The sequence below is a fragment of the Chlorella variabilis genome (genome assembly GCF_000147415.1).
Source record: "Chlorella variabilis unplaced genomic scaffold CHLNCscaffold_11, whole genome shotgun sequence".
NCBI classification, from domain to species: domain Eukaryota; kingdom Viridiplantae; phylum Chlorophyta; class Trebouxiophyceae; order Chlorellales; family Chlorellaceae; genus Chlorella; species Chlorella variabilis.
The window spans coordinates 165,234-181,365 of NW_005435077.1; the positions used below are offsets into that span (position 1 = coordinate 165,234).

The following is a 16,132-nucleotide window of genomic DNA, read 5'->3' on the forward strand; positions in this document are numbered from 1 at the left end:
GGGTGGGCACGCCTCGAGTTACATCCGGACAACCGCAGTGCAGCAATGCACGCAACTGACAGGTCCACTGCATCCCAGCGCCTCTCTCTCTCGGTCAAACACCACAAATTGCAATGTCTGACGCTTGGTATGTGGGTCGCCTCCACAAGACAATCCCTTCAGCAGTATGCAGCCACTTTTGCCCGCTTCTGCGCCCGCTTCTCTGCCCGCTTCATGTTCTTCTTCTGGGCTTTGGTCAGCGCCGGGCCGTCGCCGTTGGCCTGCTGCTGGGGCTGCTGAGGCTGCTTCTGCTTGGGCTTCCCGCCGCCGCCGCCGCCACCGCCGCCGCTGCCAGACTGGGGCTGCTCCCGCTTGCGCTTCTTGCCGCCGCCCTCCTGCGCCTGCTGCTGCCTTGCCGCCTCCTGCCTGGCCTTTTTGAGCGTTGGCTTGGCAAACGACTCCAGCCGCCGCGCGGCAGCGCTCTTCTCGGGCTGCACCTCCTGCTGGCCGCCCTCCTGCTGCTGCCGCTGGGCCTGCTGGCCGTCCTGCCGCCACTGCTGCCCGCCGCCGCCCCTCTGCTTCCACTGGGGCTGCTGCTGGGCCCCATGCTGCCCAGGCCGCTGCTCCTGCTTGCCGCCCCAGTGCTGCTGCTTGGAGCCAAAGAGCCTGCCTCCGCCGCCGCCGCCGCGACGCTGCCCCGCCTTCTCTTCCCTCTCCTTGCGCAGCTGGTTGAGCTTCTGGTAGTTGGGGCGGAAGCGGCGGTGCTCCTCCCTGCACACAGACACCACCACACGCCAGGCCTCTGCGCATGCATCGTCCGAGCCGAGCGGGACAAGGGCGCAAAACAGCGAGGCGTACCCGCAGCGGCTGTATTCCCTGCCCTGCCTGCCCTGCCCTGCAAGGCTGCGCCCCCCTAAATAGCGACAATAGATGTGAGCCAAACATGCCTCCCCTTCAAACACCGACACACCTGTAGGGCGCCAGCGTCTTGAGGCCCACCACCTGGTTCAGCTCCTTGTCGTCCATGGCCAGAATCTCCTCCACCCCCAGCCCAAAGGTGTCGGCCGGCACCTCCTTGTACCTGCAGGCAGAGAGGGCCGGGGCGCACGCCATGCATGGTGCAGGGCACATGCCAGGCACAGCCGGGCATGGCTGGGCAAGGCGGCGCATGCCCGCACTAAGCGGCATTTCACAGAAGGGACCCACCCATGCCACTGCCCTTCCCGCCCACCAGTCCCTCCCGTCCCCACCCCACCCCGCCCACCTGAAGCGCGTGGGTATGCCCCCCACCACATCCTCGTAGTTCAGCCGGTAGTACTCCTCCAGCAGGCGCTGCACCTCCGACCGCGCCCGCGCCGCCGCCTCGGGGTCGCCCCCCTCCTCCTCCTCCTCGCCCTCCTCATCACCCTCCTCCTCCTCCTCCTCGTCTTCGTCTTCGTCTTCCTTGGTGCCTGGTGCAGGCACACGGGCAGGGGCGGCGGGGCGCAGCGTGAGAGGCAGCGGGTGGTGGCGTCGCCGCGAGTTGGGGCGAAAAGAGGGAAGCGGGAGTGTCGTTGGCTAGGCATGGAGCACGGGGATGCAGTGCAGGTTGCGATGAAGATGAGATGGAGTGGGGCAGAGCGGGTTGTGCCGCCGGCTGCGAGTGGATCAGCCGGCGGCAGAGATGCCGCATGCTGCGCGGTTGCTGTGGCGTGCTGAGAAAGCACGGGGCCCATCCAGAGCGTCGCCCGGTGCAGAGTAACACGCACATGATGCAGGCAGGGAAGCAGGCAGGCAGGCGGCGGCAAGCCGCGCAGGGCGCTGCCCTATGCGGCATGATGGCACGAGCGCAGCAAAGGCCAGCAGACGGATGGGCACCGGCCATGCGGCGCCTACCCCCTCCCCGCCCATGCATGCAGACCCACCTGCCGCCGCCTGCTCGCGGCGCTGCGCCGCCAGGCGCTTGTGCAGGGCGGCAAACGTCTGCGGGTCGTCGTCGTCAGACCCATACCTGGCCATCGCCTCCAGCTCCCGCTCAAACACCTCGTCAGCCAGGTCATCCTCCTCCTGCTCCGCGCCGCCCTGCGGCGTGGCGGGAGGGAGGGGAGAAACGGGAGTCGGCGGCGGCGGTCAGCGGGGCAGGGAGCCATGGCCGGGCGACACACCAGCTGCACATGCCTCAAGCCCGCCAGTCTGCACCACACCACACCACATCACACCACACCGCACCGCACCACACCACACCGCACCGCACCACACCACACCGCACCGCACCGCACCACACCATCCTGCACCCCGCCCGCCCCGCTCCCTCCTTCCCTCCCCGTCCCGCGCCTCACCGCCTCGTAGTAGTCGTCCCCAAAGGCGGCCGCCATCTGGCGGTCGTACTCCTCAGGGTCAAAGTCGCCCGCCACCAGCGCATCCAGCACCTCGGGCCGCGGCGCCGCCCTGCCCGCCACGCTCTGGATCTCGTGCAGCCTGCCGGGGCGGGCAGTTGGTGTGTGTGTGTGTGTGGGTGGGTGTGAGTGGAGGTGCAGGTGGGGAATGGGTGGGCTGGGGTGGACTGGCTGGGGCGCGGCGGGCCGGGCCACGAGATGTGGAGGCCCAAGGAGCAGGAGGGCCAGAGCCGAGCAGTCTGGCGGGCTGGCACAGACCTCACCCACACCCTCGGCCCCATGCCCCGGAAACGCCACCCGCCTGCCGCCCAGCCCGGCGTCTACTCACTTCTCCTCTATCTCCGCCTTCTTCAGGTTCTTCAGCCGCCGCACCTCCGCCTGCCGCGCCGCCTCCTCCGCCGCCTGCCGCGCCGCCTTGTCGGCGCGCGCCCGCTTGCGCCTGTCGTCCGCCTTGCGCACCGTGCCGTCAATCTGCAGGGCGGCAGCATGCGGCGACAGCGGAGATTGGGGCAGGGGGTGATGCAGGCGGGTGGGCACAGCAGGCCACCAGTGCCGGATGCGGCGAGAAGATGGGCAGAAGCAGCTCAGAGAGCTGGAAGGCCAGCAGGTAGTGTTGTTGCGGCACGCCGGACGCCGAGGCACGGGGCACAGTGTGGCCCGGCAGCCTGCGCACGTTGCGGGGGTGCGTGACGATGGTGGCGCCGCCCGGCTCCTCAAACCGGAAGTTGTAGGCGTGCTCGTACTGCTCTGCAGGGTGTGGTGGGCAGGGGGCGGAGAGATGTGCCGGCGTCAGCATGCATGCAGGGGGCGTGGCAGGTGCGCAGGCCCTTCATTCCCAGGTAGCTCGTTCGAATTACGGCGCCAGGCGGCCCAGCAGGTGCGCAGGCCGCCACATGCTTGCCTGCCTGCTCCACAAACTGCTCGTCCTCCTCGTCGTCCACCGCTTCGCCGCCATGCCCCTCATCCCCGTAATACTCATCATCCCCCTCCTCCACCCATCCCTGCAGCAGCGCCGCAAGCGCAGGCAGACGGGCAGGTGGAGGGCAGGCCACCGAAGCAGGAGAACAGGAGGACGGTGCTGTGCGCCTCCTGCCGCAGCCTGCCTGGCAGGCCCCGAGCGGCTGAGCAGCCGTACCGCACCTTGTTGAGGATGTACCGCTTCAGGAACTTGTCCTCCGCGCTCAGCTCCGCATCCCGCCCAAAGTAGCCGTCCAGCAGCTGCTGCACCCGCGCCTCGTCATCCTGGCCGGCGCCGGCGCCAGCTGCCTCCTCCCCTTCCCCCTCGTCGCTGCTTCCGTCGCTGGCCGCCGCCTGCCTCTGCTTCTTCTTCTTGGGCCGCTGCTGCAGCACGCCGTCACCAAAGCCGTCGCCGCCCTCGCCGCCGCCGCCTCCACCCTCCACATTCTCCTCAAATGCAGCCAGGAAGGCCTGCTTCAGGTCTTGCTGCTCCTGCGTGTATGTGCGCGGCTGCGGGCGCGCCGCCGCCGGCTCGCCCTCGTCCGACGACGCCCCGCCGCCCTCCACCGCCTGCTTGTAGATCACATCCTTCAAGTACATGGGCTTCTCCTTCTTGGCCTTCTTGGGGGCGGGGTCGGCGGCGCCTGCAGGCGGGCGGCAAAGGCAGGCCTCAGCAGATGGCCAGCCGCCTGTTGCGAGGTCATCATGCCGCACCTCGGCAGCGGCGTGGGGTGCGATCATGGGCGAGCAGCGGCAGCTGCGGCGGAGGGCCCCGGCCCCAGCGCGCAGCATGACAGCCTGCCTAGCTGCAGCGAATCCTGCCAGCCAGAAGCAACACCGGCAGACCGCCAGGCCGCGCACCTGTGCCTGCCTCATCCTCGCCGTCGCTGCTGCTGTAAAACTTGGCCTGCGCATCGTAGATGCTCTGGTCGCGCCTGCGGATCTTCAGGATGGTCTCAAAGATCTGGGCCTGCGTCTTGGCATCAATCACCCCCGCATCATCGTCCTCGTCATCCGAAGACGACTCGTCCTCCTCCTCCTGCTCCTGTGCTGCGCCGCCCGCTGCTGCATTGGCGGCGGCAGCGGCTTTGCGTGCGTGGCCCTGCAGCGGCATGAACGCAGGCGGGTCTGGCTGTGAGCAGCCTGCTTGTTTCCGTGGAGCTTGTGCGTACACCGCCTACGCGAGACCGGGCAGCACCGCATCAACCTGTGGCTCATATACGGACGGTGGCACCAGGCATTGGACCCACCTTTGCTAATCTGGCTGCCTGCTCCGGATACTTTTCCTGGAGGCGGTGCAGCTCCTCGCGCTTCTTGTTGTGCTGCAGCGGCGACAGAAGCAGCGGCGGCGGTGGCGGCAAGTCGGCGGCGGATCAGGTGCTGGCCCCCGGTGCGTCACTGCATGTGTCACCACTTCCACCGCACGAGTGCAACATTATCTGCGGTGCTGTGCGCCACGGGTGGCTGCAGCGCCACGGGTGGAGCAGTCACGCTGCATGGCTGCGGGCAGCCCACCTCGAAGCGTTTGGCGTAGTCCTCGTTCACACGCAGCTGCTGCACATGCTCCTCTTCGTCGTCGTCAAACAGCGACTTGGTCATGGCACCTGCTGGGTTCGCATGCAGCGACTTGCAGTGCCTGTATATGTCAAATAGCCAGGGGTTCCCTGCCGATGTCGGTGAGGGGCCCAATTTTGCCGCCGCTGTAGAGCGGGACGATGTACGGTCCGTCCTTCCCAGGCTCCTTAAAACGCCCTGGCCCAGGTCTGACCGCCGCATCGTCCGCGCCCCAGCATTTCAACATTGCCAGATCGCTCAGAGGCATACAGCCTGTCGCCCGCTGTCACTGGCCAGAGCCTGGGGCCCATGAGCGGGCCTGCGGCGGTGCAGGACGCGGTCCCTGGGCCGCCCCCGCCGGAATGCAGGCTCAGGCTGATCAGGGTGAAGCGCAAGCGGGGCGCCGAGGCCCCTGACGACCTGGGTGAGGCTCCTGGCAGCTTCTTGGGCGCACAACAGCGTCGTGCAGGCATTGCTCAGAACCCTTGGTCCGCCAGGAGCAGCCCTGCAGGCCTCGCCCACCACCGCCTGACGCCCGCACACCGACCCGCTCCTGTCTTCCGTGCCTGCAGTCGTGGAGGGGCTTGAGGGGCCAGGCAAGCGGGCACACACCTCCCTCAGCAGCGCAATGGACGGCTTGGGCCTGGAGCAGGGCGAAGCAGGCGACGGCCAGCCGGCTGCAGGCGACACCGATGCAGAGCACATCGCTGCTGCGCCGCAGCCGGCCCGCCGTATGCAGCGCTACCGCAAGCTCAGCACGCTGAGCGCGGCTCAGCTGCGCGGTATCGACCAGATGCAGCTGTACAGCCTGCTAGCCAGCGGCCACCAGCAGCAGCAGGAGGGGCAGCAGCAGGCGCGGCAGCGCGTGGGCGTGAAGAGCACGGCGGCGGCGGCGGGGGCGGGGGCGGGGGCGGGGGCGGAGCGTGCCGTGCAGCAGCTGCAGGCGGGGCAGGCGGCGCGGTATGAGCACATCCGGCGGCGCCGCGGCCTCAGCGCCTTCACCATCACAGAGCAGTCTGCCGACCCTCTGCAGCACCTGGCCAGTGTGTATGATGTGGTGCGGCACGAGCCGCAGGCAGGGCCGGCAGGCAGCGAGGCGAAGGCCACTGGGGAGCAGGACGGCGTAGCGGCCGCAGCCGCACAGCAGCAGCACCAGGGCCGGCAGCATCAGCAGCATCAGCATCGGCGGCCCAGCCGGGCGCAGCGTGCGGCGCAGCAGTACGATGAGGGCACGCTGCTCTGCAACTACTTGCCCATGATTCGAGAGTACCTGCAGGCGCAGGGGCGCCAGCTGCCAGACCCTGCTGCGCAGCAGGCGGGGCAAGGAGCAGCGGGCGGCAGCCAGGAGGCGCCAGCTGGCATGGAGGAGGATGGCGGAAGCGGCAGCGACGGCGAGTACGTGTATGATTTGTACGCTGTGGTTGACGATGTCCCCGAGGGCCAGGCGCAGGAGGAGGGCTGGTGGGAGCTGCACACAAGCGGGCACGCACCCATGGTGCAGGTGCGCCGCCCGCTTGCCGCCAAGGGGTGCCGTGGCGCAGGGTGTGGGCGCCGCACTGGTCTGCCCTAGGCTGCAGCAAGTCGCCTCCGCTTCGAGTCCCCGGCCAACTGCCTGCCCCGCCCAGCTGCTGCCCTTGCGCTCTTGCCTTGGCACACCACCATGCGGCGCAGATCCTGGATGACGACAGCTGGGTGGTGCTGGAGCAGTCGGATGCAGAGGACTCGGATGCCGACAGCGAGGACTCCAACGCCGAGGGCTTCTATGCCCACGACTACCCTGGTGGGTGGGTGGGTGGGTGGGGAGGGATGGTTCCACGTTGGGCGTAGTTTCACCAGCAAACCGGTAAGGTTAGGACCTGAGCCCTTGTCCTCCCTACCCGCCATGTGCTTGACCCCTCCCTCCTGACTCCTGACTGGCGCACTGCCCGCAGACGAGGCCTCTGATTTGGACAGCTCTGACGATGATGGATACGACCCAGAGGGTGGCACGTTTGGCGGCAGGCAGCGGCGGCAGCACGGCTGGGACTCTGAAAGCTACGGTAGCAGCGACGATGGCTAGCAGCCCGCCGCGCCCCTTTGCAGCTAGCCCGGTGCACTCTCCAACGACGTTGTATAGAACTGCCTTTAAAGTGCATCAGAAGCTTACAGTGAACAGCGGTACCTAGTTTAAGGGCATGAGATGTATCAAATTGCGTTTGTTGTCTCGGCCTGTGCTGCCAACACACTCGCCGGCTTCGTCGTTGGTTCAGTTCTGCTGCAAATACAGTTGGCACGCTCCAAGCAGATGATGGAGGGCCAGGCGTAGATGATCCAGGCGTAGATGAGCTGGATGTTAGTATCAGATCAGAGCTGGCGGTTCATTTCCTATATCAAAAACTCGGGCGGCGCCTGCTGAGACCATCCCCGCCGCTGCGCCTCAGCATCGGTTGAAACAGCCTCTACCTGCAAACCACAGTGGCGGTAGCAGCCGTTGATGTGACGTGTGAGGATCACTGTGCATGTGCACATGTCCGTTTACAAAACCGCATTCTGATGTTGCCTCAGATGCCATTGTATCTGGGCTGCTGCATACACAGCACAAGGAGCAGTCGTGCCTCAGTAGTACGATAGCCGCGCTAGCTCACCCTGCCGTCCCCCTCCTCCTGCTGCTCTTGCTGCTGCTCCTGCCGCTGCTGCCGCGACGCTCGGCCGCTGCTCGCCCCCGCATTGCTACCGCTGCCGCGGCTCCTGCCGTAGCTGCTGCTGCTGGTGGCAAAGGGGTCATTGGCCAGGTTGGACTGCAGCAGCAGCTTGGTGGTGGCAGCCCAGTGGTCCATTTCCAGAGCGGGGGTGCCTGCAGGCTTGCAGCCGGGAGGCGGCACCTCATGCAGGCCATGTGCAGCCATCAAGCCCGGGCCTCCCGGCCCAGCAGCAAGCAAACAAGCATACAGCATGCATGCTGTATGCACTGAAATGCAAACGCAGGCGAAACAGAAAGGAACACCTGCCTCCACCCGGCCCGCCGTCGCACCTATCACACGCCCAATCTCTATCGCCGGAGCGCCTCCCACCAGCGTGCGGGGCGGCACCTCACGCAGGACCAGGGAGCCGGCTGCCACCTGGGCGCTGTGCCCCACCCGGATGTTGCCCAGGATGCGGGAGCAGGCGCCGATGAGCACATTGTCGCTGATCTTGGGGTGGCGGTCGCCGTCCTCCTTGCCCGTGCCTGTACATGCAGCAGCGGCGTTGATGTTGCTGGAGGTGGTGATGGTGTGTTCATGGGGAGGCAAGAGGTTTGGACGAAGCTTGCACGCAAAAATGTGCCGGCACATGCCACCAGACATCCCTATCGGCCCCTTGCCGCGTGCCCACCCACCTCCCAGCGTCACGCTGTGCAGGATGGACACATTGTTGCCCAGCACCACAGTCTCGCCAATCACCACCCCCTGCAACCACGGCAGCCATGCGGGCAGACTCGTCCTGGAGTGCTTCCGTCAGACAGAACAGCTGCCACCTGCCCACACAGACCAGCAACCACACCATGCACAGGAGGCGCTGCACTGCTTACTGTCGCATGGTCGAGCAGCACGCCAGACCCAAACTTTGCGCCTGGGTGGATGTCCACGGCAAACGCCTCGCTCATGCGGCTCTGCAGCGCCAGCGCCATCACGCGGCTGCCCCGCACCCACAGCTCGTGTGCCAGGCGGTGCGTCTGGATGGCGTGGAAGCCCTTGAAGTGCAGCAGGGCGTGGTTGTATGACAGGCAGGCCGGGTCCTGCACGCGGCACGGGGCGCACCAGTTAGCGGCCCCGGGATGCAGACCTTGGGCACACTTGATGGTGAGAAGGTGGGCCAGCGCTTGGCTGCAGATGGGGCAGCAAGTGGGCAGCCTAGCCCGACGTGCACTCACCCTCTCGTGCACGGCGCGAATGTCGGCCACCGCCGCCTCTGCAATCTCTGGCCGCGTGTGCAGCAGCGAGCAGAACAGGTCGAAAAGCTCAGTCTCCTGAAGGGTGGCGTCGGCCAGGCGGTGCGCCAGCACAAAGGCCAGGGAGCGCTCGAACGAGTCGTGTGACAGGATGGAGGCGTGGAGGAAGGAGGAGAGCAGGGGCTCCTGCGCGGCATCAAGCTCCGTCTGCCGCCTGCAGAAGCCACGTGAGCAGCAGTGTTCATGCCACAGGCCTGCCGCCCAACAGCCACTGCCCAGTCGGCTGAGGTGCCTGCCCATTGCCCAGTCAGCTGAGGTGGAACCGTGGCCGGCCTGGGCCGCTCTGCACTGCTCACCGAATGACCAGCCAGACGAGCTTGGTTGCGGCCGCGGGCAGGCTGCCCTCGATGTCGGCTCGCAGGACGCCCTCCTCCCACCCCTGGCAGAACTCCACAATGTTGCCTTGCTGCATGTAGGTGGGCAGCGAGCGGGCATGCCACAACTCGTAAGGACCGCCGCCGGCTTGCTGCGCAGCCGCCGCATCCTGGGGCCCTGGCACCGGCGGAGGGGCGCCTGCACGAGAGCATGGTTCATGAGTGAGTGAAGGGGACACATTGCGAGTGCTGCATCATTGTGCTGCAAGTTTGCCTCGTTCCCGTGGTACCAAGGTACTGCGTCCGGCACTGGCATCAGCGGTGGTGACCCCCCCCTTGGGAGCCTGCAGCAACAGATCACGGCAGATGCAGCTCACCTGGGCCGTTGCCACGAGTTGCTGCTGTGCGCAGAAAGGGTCTGCCATCCGGCCATCGGGCCACACATGTGGCGCGACCAACTGCCGCGGCTGCCTTGCACCCAGAGCTAGCCATCGGCACCCCGTCACCACTTCTGTATCGCAGGCAGGTCGTCAGGCTCCACGCTCAGGGATGCGGAGGTCTGTGCGAGTGCCTGCAGGCGGCCGCTGTTGCGGAGAGGCGCATGGAATAAGAGTAAGACTAAAGCGAAAGCAGTGGATCACTTTGACGAGCGACGCAGCAGCATGCCACCTGCTGGCACTCATGCCAGCACTTGCCGCTGCCCCCTTCCGTCCCTGGCGCTGGTCCATAGCAATGCACCTGGTGTGGTCGTTGGTTGGTCCTGATTGCAGCTGAGCCTGCCAAAAACAACACAGGTAGCACACAGCAAGCAAACACTAGGAAGCAGGGCAGGGAGAGATGGAGGGATCAGTGTGGCGTGTGCATGGGTGAGTATGCATGTGCGTTCACGACGCCTTTGGGCAGCAAACAGTGCGTCAACAGTCAGGAGGAAGCGCGGAAAAGAATGCTGTCGCAAATCAGTACTTTGTGAAAACAGGGTTGCCCCCACTGAGGGAGGAGGGGGCCACCAGGAGTCTACGGAATAGCAACAGGGCACAACATGGGTCGTGAGAGCGGGAGTTTAGGTAGCTCCGGGGAGCTAAAGGCTAAAGCTCTTCGCAGCGAGCGACTGCACAGCTCCAGCTTCCCATGACCCGCCTCAGTCTAGCTAGAAGTACGAGCATACAAAACTGCTGCCGTGCAGACCACGGTACAGGGCTTCTGATCCACTCAGATAATGAAGTCCCTGCAGCAAATTCAAGAAAAACAAGCGAGATGGGGTGTGTGGTGCCCGCTGAGCAGCACTGGGTGGCTGCCCCCGAATGCAAGCTCCCATTCGCATTGTTGAAGCGCAGTGCCGACGGCGTGCATTTGTGACTCACAAGATGAAGCCGGACACCTGGTCCATCTGCTTCACCGGCTCCTCAAACTCATCCAGCCGCTTGATGACCTTGGCGGGCACGCCGACTGCACACCAGCATGGGCCAAGTTGGCAGCCATTCAAGGAACCCATCAGGAACTACTACCAATTGATTGAGCAGCAGGGCCCCAGGCAAAGCACTCGGAACTAACAGTGCAGCCATGTGGCAACAAGCAGCAGCAAGCACCACTCACCAGCTACTACATGCGGCGGCAGGTCGGTGGCAACCACCGAGCCGGCGCCAATCTTGGAGCAGTGCCCCACAACCACCGGGCCCAGCACGCTGCATAGCACGCGAGATGCGAGCGCGACAACAGTCAGCTGTGAGTTGACGTGCCTGGCAGGTAGTCGATTAAGGCAGTTAGGCAAGGCAGGCACGCAAGCCAGAGTGCACAGGGCTTCGACCACACGAGGCTGCTGCAACCTTCCCCACCTGACGCCAGCGCCCAGCAGCACGCCGTTGCCCACCACCGGGTGGCGCATGCCCGTGCCGGTGCCGCTGCCGCCCAGCGTGACGTGGTGAAGCATGGACACGTTGTCGCCCACCACCGCCGTCTCGCCAATCACGATGCCTGTGGCATGGTCCATCATCACGCCCCACCCCAGCTGCGCCGCAGGGTGGATGTCCACACCAAACACCTCGCTCATGCGGCTCTGCAGCGCCACAGCCAGCGCCTTGCGGCCGCGCTGCCACATCCAGTGCCCCACGCGGTGCGCCTGGATGGCCTGCGGGCGGAACAGGCCAGAGCAGCCAGATGGCATGAGCCGGACCGCAGCACAGCGTCAAGGGCGTGCGCCAAGGGCGGGCTGGCACTAGCCCCCGCTGGAACAGAAAAGAAGCGTTGCATCCTGCACACCCCAGGCCCAGCCCCTGCGCACCTGAAAGCCCTTGAAGAAGAGCAGCGGCTGCACAAAGGAGTCGCAGGCGGGGTCACGTTCAACCACCGCCTGCAGATCTGCTACCGCTGCCTCCACCAGTGAAGGGTCGTCCTGCAGCGGCCAGCAGGGCAGCAAGTGTGAGGGGCACAGCAACCTCGCAGAGGAGCTCTTGTGCACGGACAGCAGCACTGGCATGCTTCCCGGTGCAGCCCAAAGCTGCCACCCCAGCAAGCTCACCTCGTACGCTTCCACAAACAGCCGCGTCAGCTGCGTGCCCAGCAGCGTGCTGCTCTGCAACTTGTTGGCCAGGATGAATGCAAGGCTGCGCTGCAAGCTGCTGTGCATGATGACCGTCATGTGCGAAAATGATGCCAGCACAGGCTCTGCAGGCAGGCAGGGAAAGACAAAAGAATGGAAGCACTGGTGCAGCTGGGGGAGCACAAAGGGCAAGTCTAATTGTCCGCTATGCCTGCGAGGGTCTGCACGCACCTGAGGCTGCCACGTCTCGTGCATCCTGCCGTATGCGCTCCCATAACTGCTGCTGCGTGAGGGTGGTGGACGTGGGCTCCCACTTGTTGTGCGCCAGTGCGTCCGCCGCTTCCACTCGTGGCGTGGCTGCAAGCGAGAGGTGCGTGTGCAGCGCTGTCCATTCAGCCTCGCTGTGGTGCGAGTCCGCGTTTCTAGGGCCAGAATGGCCATTCATAAACTCTCGCAGCGCTGCCGGCATAGAGGCGGCAGGGCTGGCTGCTGCCGCCGCTGCGGCCCGCGGGTCGGGGCGGGAGGTGGCGGTGCAAGGCTGCTGCGAGGCACGGCGACTGGCGTTGGGCCGCGAAGCGATGCAAGAATGGCCAAGAGTCAATCTTTCGCCCCAGTGCTGGCTCATGGAGCGAGCTGCGGGGCATCCCCGTGAGTGCATCATGCAGGGGGGTGCGGGGCCCTCGAGACGCGCACGTAGTGATCTGATCGAATGCGGGATAGCGCTTAAGCGCGCCATTTAAAGCGAAACCGAGAAGAAGCGAGAGGGTGCCAGCAGGGAGTTACCAGCAAAACTGCACCGCCGTGGCTTGAGAACCCTAGCGCGGCTTCCCACCCACAACAGAGGCATGCAATGAACGAAAACTCCCCATTGCAAAGCCACGAAATGGATGGGCTTGGGGGAGGGGATTGCAAGCTCAGCATTGGGGCAGCCAGGTGCTGCCGGCGGGCAGGGACGAGAGAGGGCGGGCCGCGACATAATTTGAACTGTATAGAGAACGCACCATAGCCACCCCAACCCATTTGGAATTTAAGTCTCCTCTCAACACATTTCGCGGCCCCAGCAGATTAAGCGAAAGTGAGGAGCACCGCCGTGCGGCACCCGGACAGCGAACCATAATGTTTTTGCCCCAGTCGCAACGCCACTCGACTCAGACCAGCCAGGGTTCGAAGAACCCCAGGTATTGGGCCAACAGCAGCAGATGATCATTGATGCTGAAAGCAACAATAACCATGCCGAAGAACCATGCATCTGCTTATGTCCACAGCACGCCGCCCTGCCGTGTGCACGACCACGACACGTGTGCATAGTGCAGAGCCAACACCACTAACAGATGCAGCGAAAAGAGCCCGCAGTCCCACCCACCTTCCAGCAGGTCGCCCGCCAGCTGTCGGTGCCACATGTCCTCGTTGACGCGCTGCGCAAAGCGGGCCGCGCGGATGGTCAGCAGCGAGTGCTCAGAGCCGGCCACCCGTCCCCGCCTGCCGTTGACGAGGAGGCTGCTGCAGGGCTGGCCGCTGGTGCTGGGCGGGCCGCTGCTCAGCTCCCTGTCTGCTGCGATGGCTGTTGCCAGCGGGGCCCGCAAAGGCTGCCGCGACCGGGTGGCGGCGGCGGCGGCGGGCAGCGGCGCCTGCTGCACTCGCCCGATCGTGCTGACCGCTGCAGCCAAACACCAGGGCCGGCGGTCAGGAGGGGCATGCGGGCAAGGCGTGAGCGTGTAAGGCCCGAAGCGTGGTGAGAAGGCCTCCTACCTTGTGTGGCCGCCTGCATGGGCGTTCTGGAGACCACTTTACGGGTTCTGCTGGGGTTGGGCGGGCCCCGCGGGCTGCAAGCTGGTGGTTGGGCGTCCGCTGGAATCGCGCTCTGTGTCAAGCAGGCTCAGTTGTGTAGACCCCAGAGCTGGCGTTGCTGGCGTTTGTGTACTCTCCAGAAGGAGCCAGGTAAATTTCGGCTGTCTGCAGGCTCACCTAAAGGCTGACCTTCCAGCGCGTGCCAAGTGGCTGCCGGACAGTGGCGGCGGGCTGGGCCCACTTCTGGTTGCGGTAAGGTAACGTGATCAGGACGCCCATGGGGTTCTGACGCGCTAGCCATCTGCCGCCGCCCCCACCCTCGCCCCGGCCAAGTGCCCGCCAAGTGGCCCCCCCGTGTGCGCCCCGGGCCAAGCAACTCCGCTAGTGAAATGGCCAACACTCAGGGCTTCTATCAGAGCAGCCACGATGCATGAGCAGTGGCCGCTGGGCCTCCTGCCCTGGCATGCATCCCAGCGATGGAACAATCCTTGTGCCGGCCCCCAACTATGACGGTGACGGTCTTCTGACGGCAGTCTAGCACCGCATGCAGAACAGAAACAGCTGGGCATCCCTGCCTTTGATGCTGGGGCCATGGGGGCACCTGGAGCGTTCCATGCACCTCTCTCGACAACAGGGTAAGGGACGGAGGAACCTTCCCTCCTCACGAGCTGGGCGCCGCCAGGTGTCAAGCCACTCCCGATCCTACAAATCGCGGCCGTTGGGGAATGCTGCATTCGTTCATTTGCGACCTTCTACTGCTTGCGGCCTGCTCTACACCTTTGCGGTCACACTACTCTACCAACCACTGGCATCATGACGCGTTCTCCCCGGGCGGCCGCCCTCCTCCTCCTGCTGGCCCTGGCGGTGCACGGTGCCTCCGCCATCTGCGGCCCCGATTGGACACGGCTGAAGATCAGGCACGGCAAGGTGGTAGGTCCCTTCATGCCAGACGACGCGGTGGCAATGGCCACCATCAGTGAGGACACCTTCCGCCAAATCCGGGGAGGCATCAGCCGCTGCAAGCTCCTGTCAACCGATATCCTGCGGGCCTGCAAGAAGGTAGGAGGCTTCAGGGGAAGGGGTTGGGTGCCTCTGGGCTTGCAAAGTGCACCTTCGCGACGCGTCCGCCCCCCCCGACTCCTGCCCAGCTGCACACCCACTTGCTACGTCCCGCCACGGCTCCATGCAGCCCGTGATCAAGAAGAGCGTGATCCAGTTCGTCCGTGTGTGAGTGTTCAGAACTTGCGGCCCTATGCGCCGCTGGTGCCCGCGCTGCTCCATGCCGCCTGCTCCATGCCGCCAGCTGGCATGCCGAGCCCCTCGTGTTTCGTGCCCTCCCCTGCTCCCCCTTCTCACTGCCGCCCTTGTCCCTCCCGCCCCGCAGTGATTCCGTCATCCAGTTCAACCTGAGCTGCAAGGTGGCTGACTCTACATCAGCTGCGAGGCACACACGCACACATGGCCTGGCCCTGCCATCAACTAGCTCCTGTTGTTGCTCTGCTGTCGTGACCTGGCGGCGCCACATGCAACCAACTGCTCACAACCCCTCTCCCTCGTCTGCCGTGCAGTATGGCAAGCGTGCCCCGGTGGCCCACACCGCTCGCTACAGCTCCACCGCCAATATGCACAAGCGGCAGCCCGCATACCTGCTCGCCAACAAGGTCCGTTTCCTGAGCTCCAATTGAATGGGCAACACGCCGCTGAGGCTGAATCCATCATATGATTGAGAAGGGTCTGCTGTGATGCAAAGTAGTTTTATAGCCCATCTACTATGAAACACCACTACATGCCAAGCCCTAGAAGCCGTGCCTTTCATCGTTAGTACACTTTATCTACTCCCCTCCCCTCAAGGCCTCCTCTGCACCACCTGAATAAAGCTGCAACCACCTGCACTTTCTCTGAAGCTGCTCACCATTGCAGTATCTCCTGTAATGCGGTCGATTAAATCGGTGGCAAGCCGCCTGCGGTCACAGTGCGATGCGTCACCAGGTAGCGCATTCATTCAGCACACAGACCGGCCGCCTCTTGCTCGAGGGCGGCCCACTTTGGCCTGGGCAGCCCGGGCCGCCCTCCCCCCCGGGCGCATGTTCGGTGTTGGAGGGGTGTGCCCAGCGATAGGGGGCCCCTGAAGGCATGCGCCGAGGCCGGGAAGCGTGGTTCGGCGCTGCTGCACGCTTGGCGATTTGAACAGAACCACGTGCCGCCGAGCTGCGGCCGCAGTTTCCGGCCCACGGTCTACGGTCGCAGCCACGGGACTCGGCGGCACGGCGTTTCGGTCCACGGCTTGCTGCCGCCGCCGTCGCAGGGGTGCTGCCTGCGGCGGCGGCGGCACGGCGTTTGGGTCCACGGCTTGCTGCCGCTGCCGCCGCCGCAGGGGTGCTGCCTGCGGCGGCGGCGGTAGCGCACGTGGCAACCCCCCGCGTTTCCTTGCCTCCCATCCACCGGACCCCGTCCTGCGCTTCACTTTGTTTAGGGAGGGGCTGCTCACTGCTCATTGCTCATTGCTCATCGCACACTGCTCAACGCTCATTGCCCTATATCCCACCCAGCCGCAGGACTCCACTGCCGCCCGCGCCCCGCCCCATCTGGCCGCTTGCGCGCCCCATCCCCCCTCGATGGGGCCCGCCCACACCGNGGCCTCCCCCCTCCCGCCCACTGCTTT

The 16,132-nt window shown here is 65.3% G+C and overlaps 4 protein-coding genes across 4 annotated transcripts in view; 2 read left to right on the top strand and 2 right to left on the bottom strand.

Moving 5' to 3' along the window:
* Positions 1 to 158: 158 nt before the first annotated feature.
* Positions 159 to 4,910, bottom strand: CHLNCDRAFT_134199 (hypothetical protein; the record flags this gene model as incomplete). The annotated part of the gene is made up of 12 exons (XM_005847317.1): positions 159 to 750; positions 950 to 1,060; positions 1,244 to 1,430; positions 1,884 to 2,040; positions 2,298 to 2,436; positions 2,683 to 2,825; positions 3,028 to 3,096; positions 3,248 to 3,355; positions 3,495 to 3,955; positions 4,173 to 4,413; positions 4,562 to 4,633; positions 4,827 to 4,910. The coding sequence occupies 12 exons, from the start codon at positions 4,908 to 4,910 to the stop codon at positions 159 to 161; spliced, it is 2,364 nt and encodes a 787-aa protein (XP_005847379.1).
* A 264-nt stretch (positions 4,911 to 5,174) lies between these two features.
* On the top strand, positions 5,175 to 6,924 carry CHLNCDRAFT_52455 (hypothetical protein; the record flags this gene model as incomplete). Its single annotated transcript, XM_005847174.1, has 4 exons — positions 5,175 to 5,289; positions 5,438 to 6,366; positions 6,537 to 6,645; positions 6,797 to 6,924. The coding sequence occupies 4 exons, from the start codon at positions 5,175 to 5,177 to the stop codon at positions 6,922 to 6,924; spliced, it is 1,281 nt and encodes a 426-aa protein (XP_005847236.1).
* A 556-nt stretch (positions 6,925 to 7,480) lies between these two features.
* Positions 7,481 to 11,937, bottom strand: CHLNCDRAFT_35524 (hypothetical protein; the record flags this gene model as incomplete). The annotated part of the gene is made up of 4 exons (XM_005847318.1): positions 7,481 to 8,035; positions 11,014 to 11,271; positions 11,425 to 11,535; positions 11,662 to 11,937. 4 exons carry the CDS (start codon positions 11,935 to 11,937, stop codon positions 7,481 to 7,483), a joined length of 1,200 nt encoding a protein of 399 aa, XP_005847380.1.
* Positions 11,938 to 14,283: 2,346 nt separating this feature from the next.
* Positions 14,284 to 16,132, top strand: part of CHLNCDRAFT_134203 (hypothetical protein) — a gene marked incomplete at both ends in the record, with an annotated part of 7,360 nt that continues 5,511 nt past the window's right edge. Inside the window, 4 exons of the mRNA XM_005847175.1 lie at positions 14,284 to 14,529; positions 14,660 to 14,697; positions 14,855 to 14,888; positions 15,039 to 15,131. Of these exons, the coding sequence (XP_005847237.1) occupies positions 14,284 to 14,529; positions 14,660 to 14,697; positions 14,855 to 14,888; positions 15,039 to 15,131 (411 nt within the window). The remainder of the gene's footprint in view (positions 14,530 to 14,659; positions 14,698 to 14,854; positions 14,889 to 15,038; positions 15,132 to 16,132) is intronic.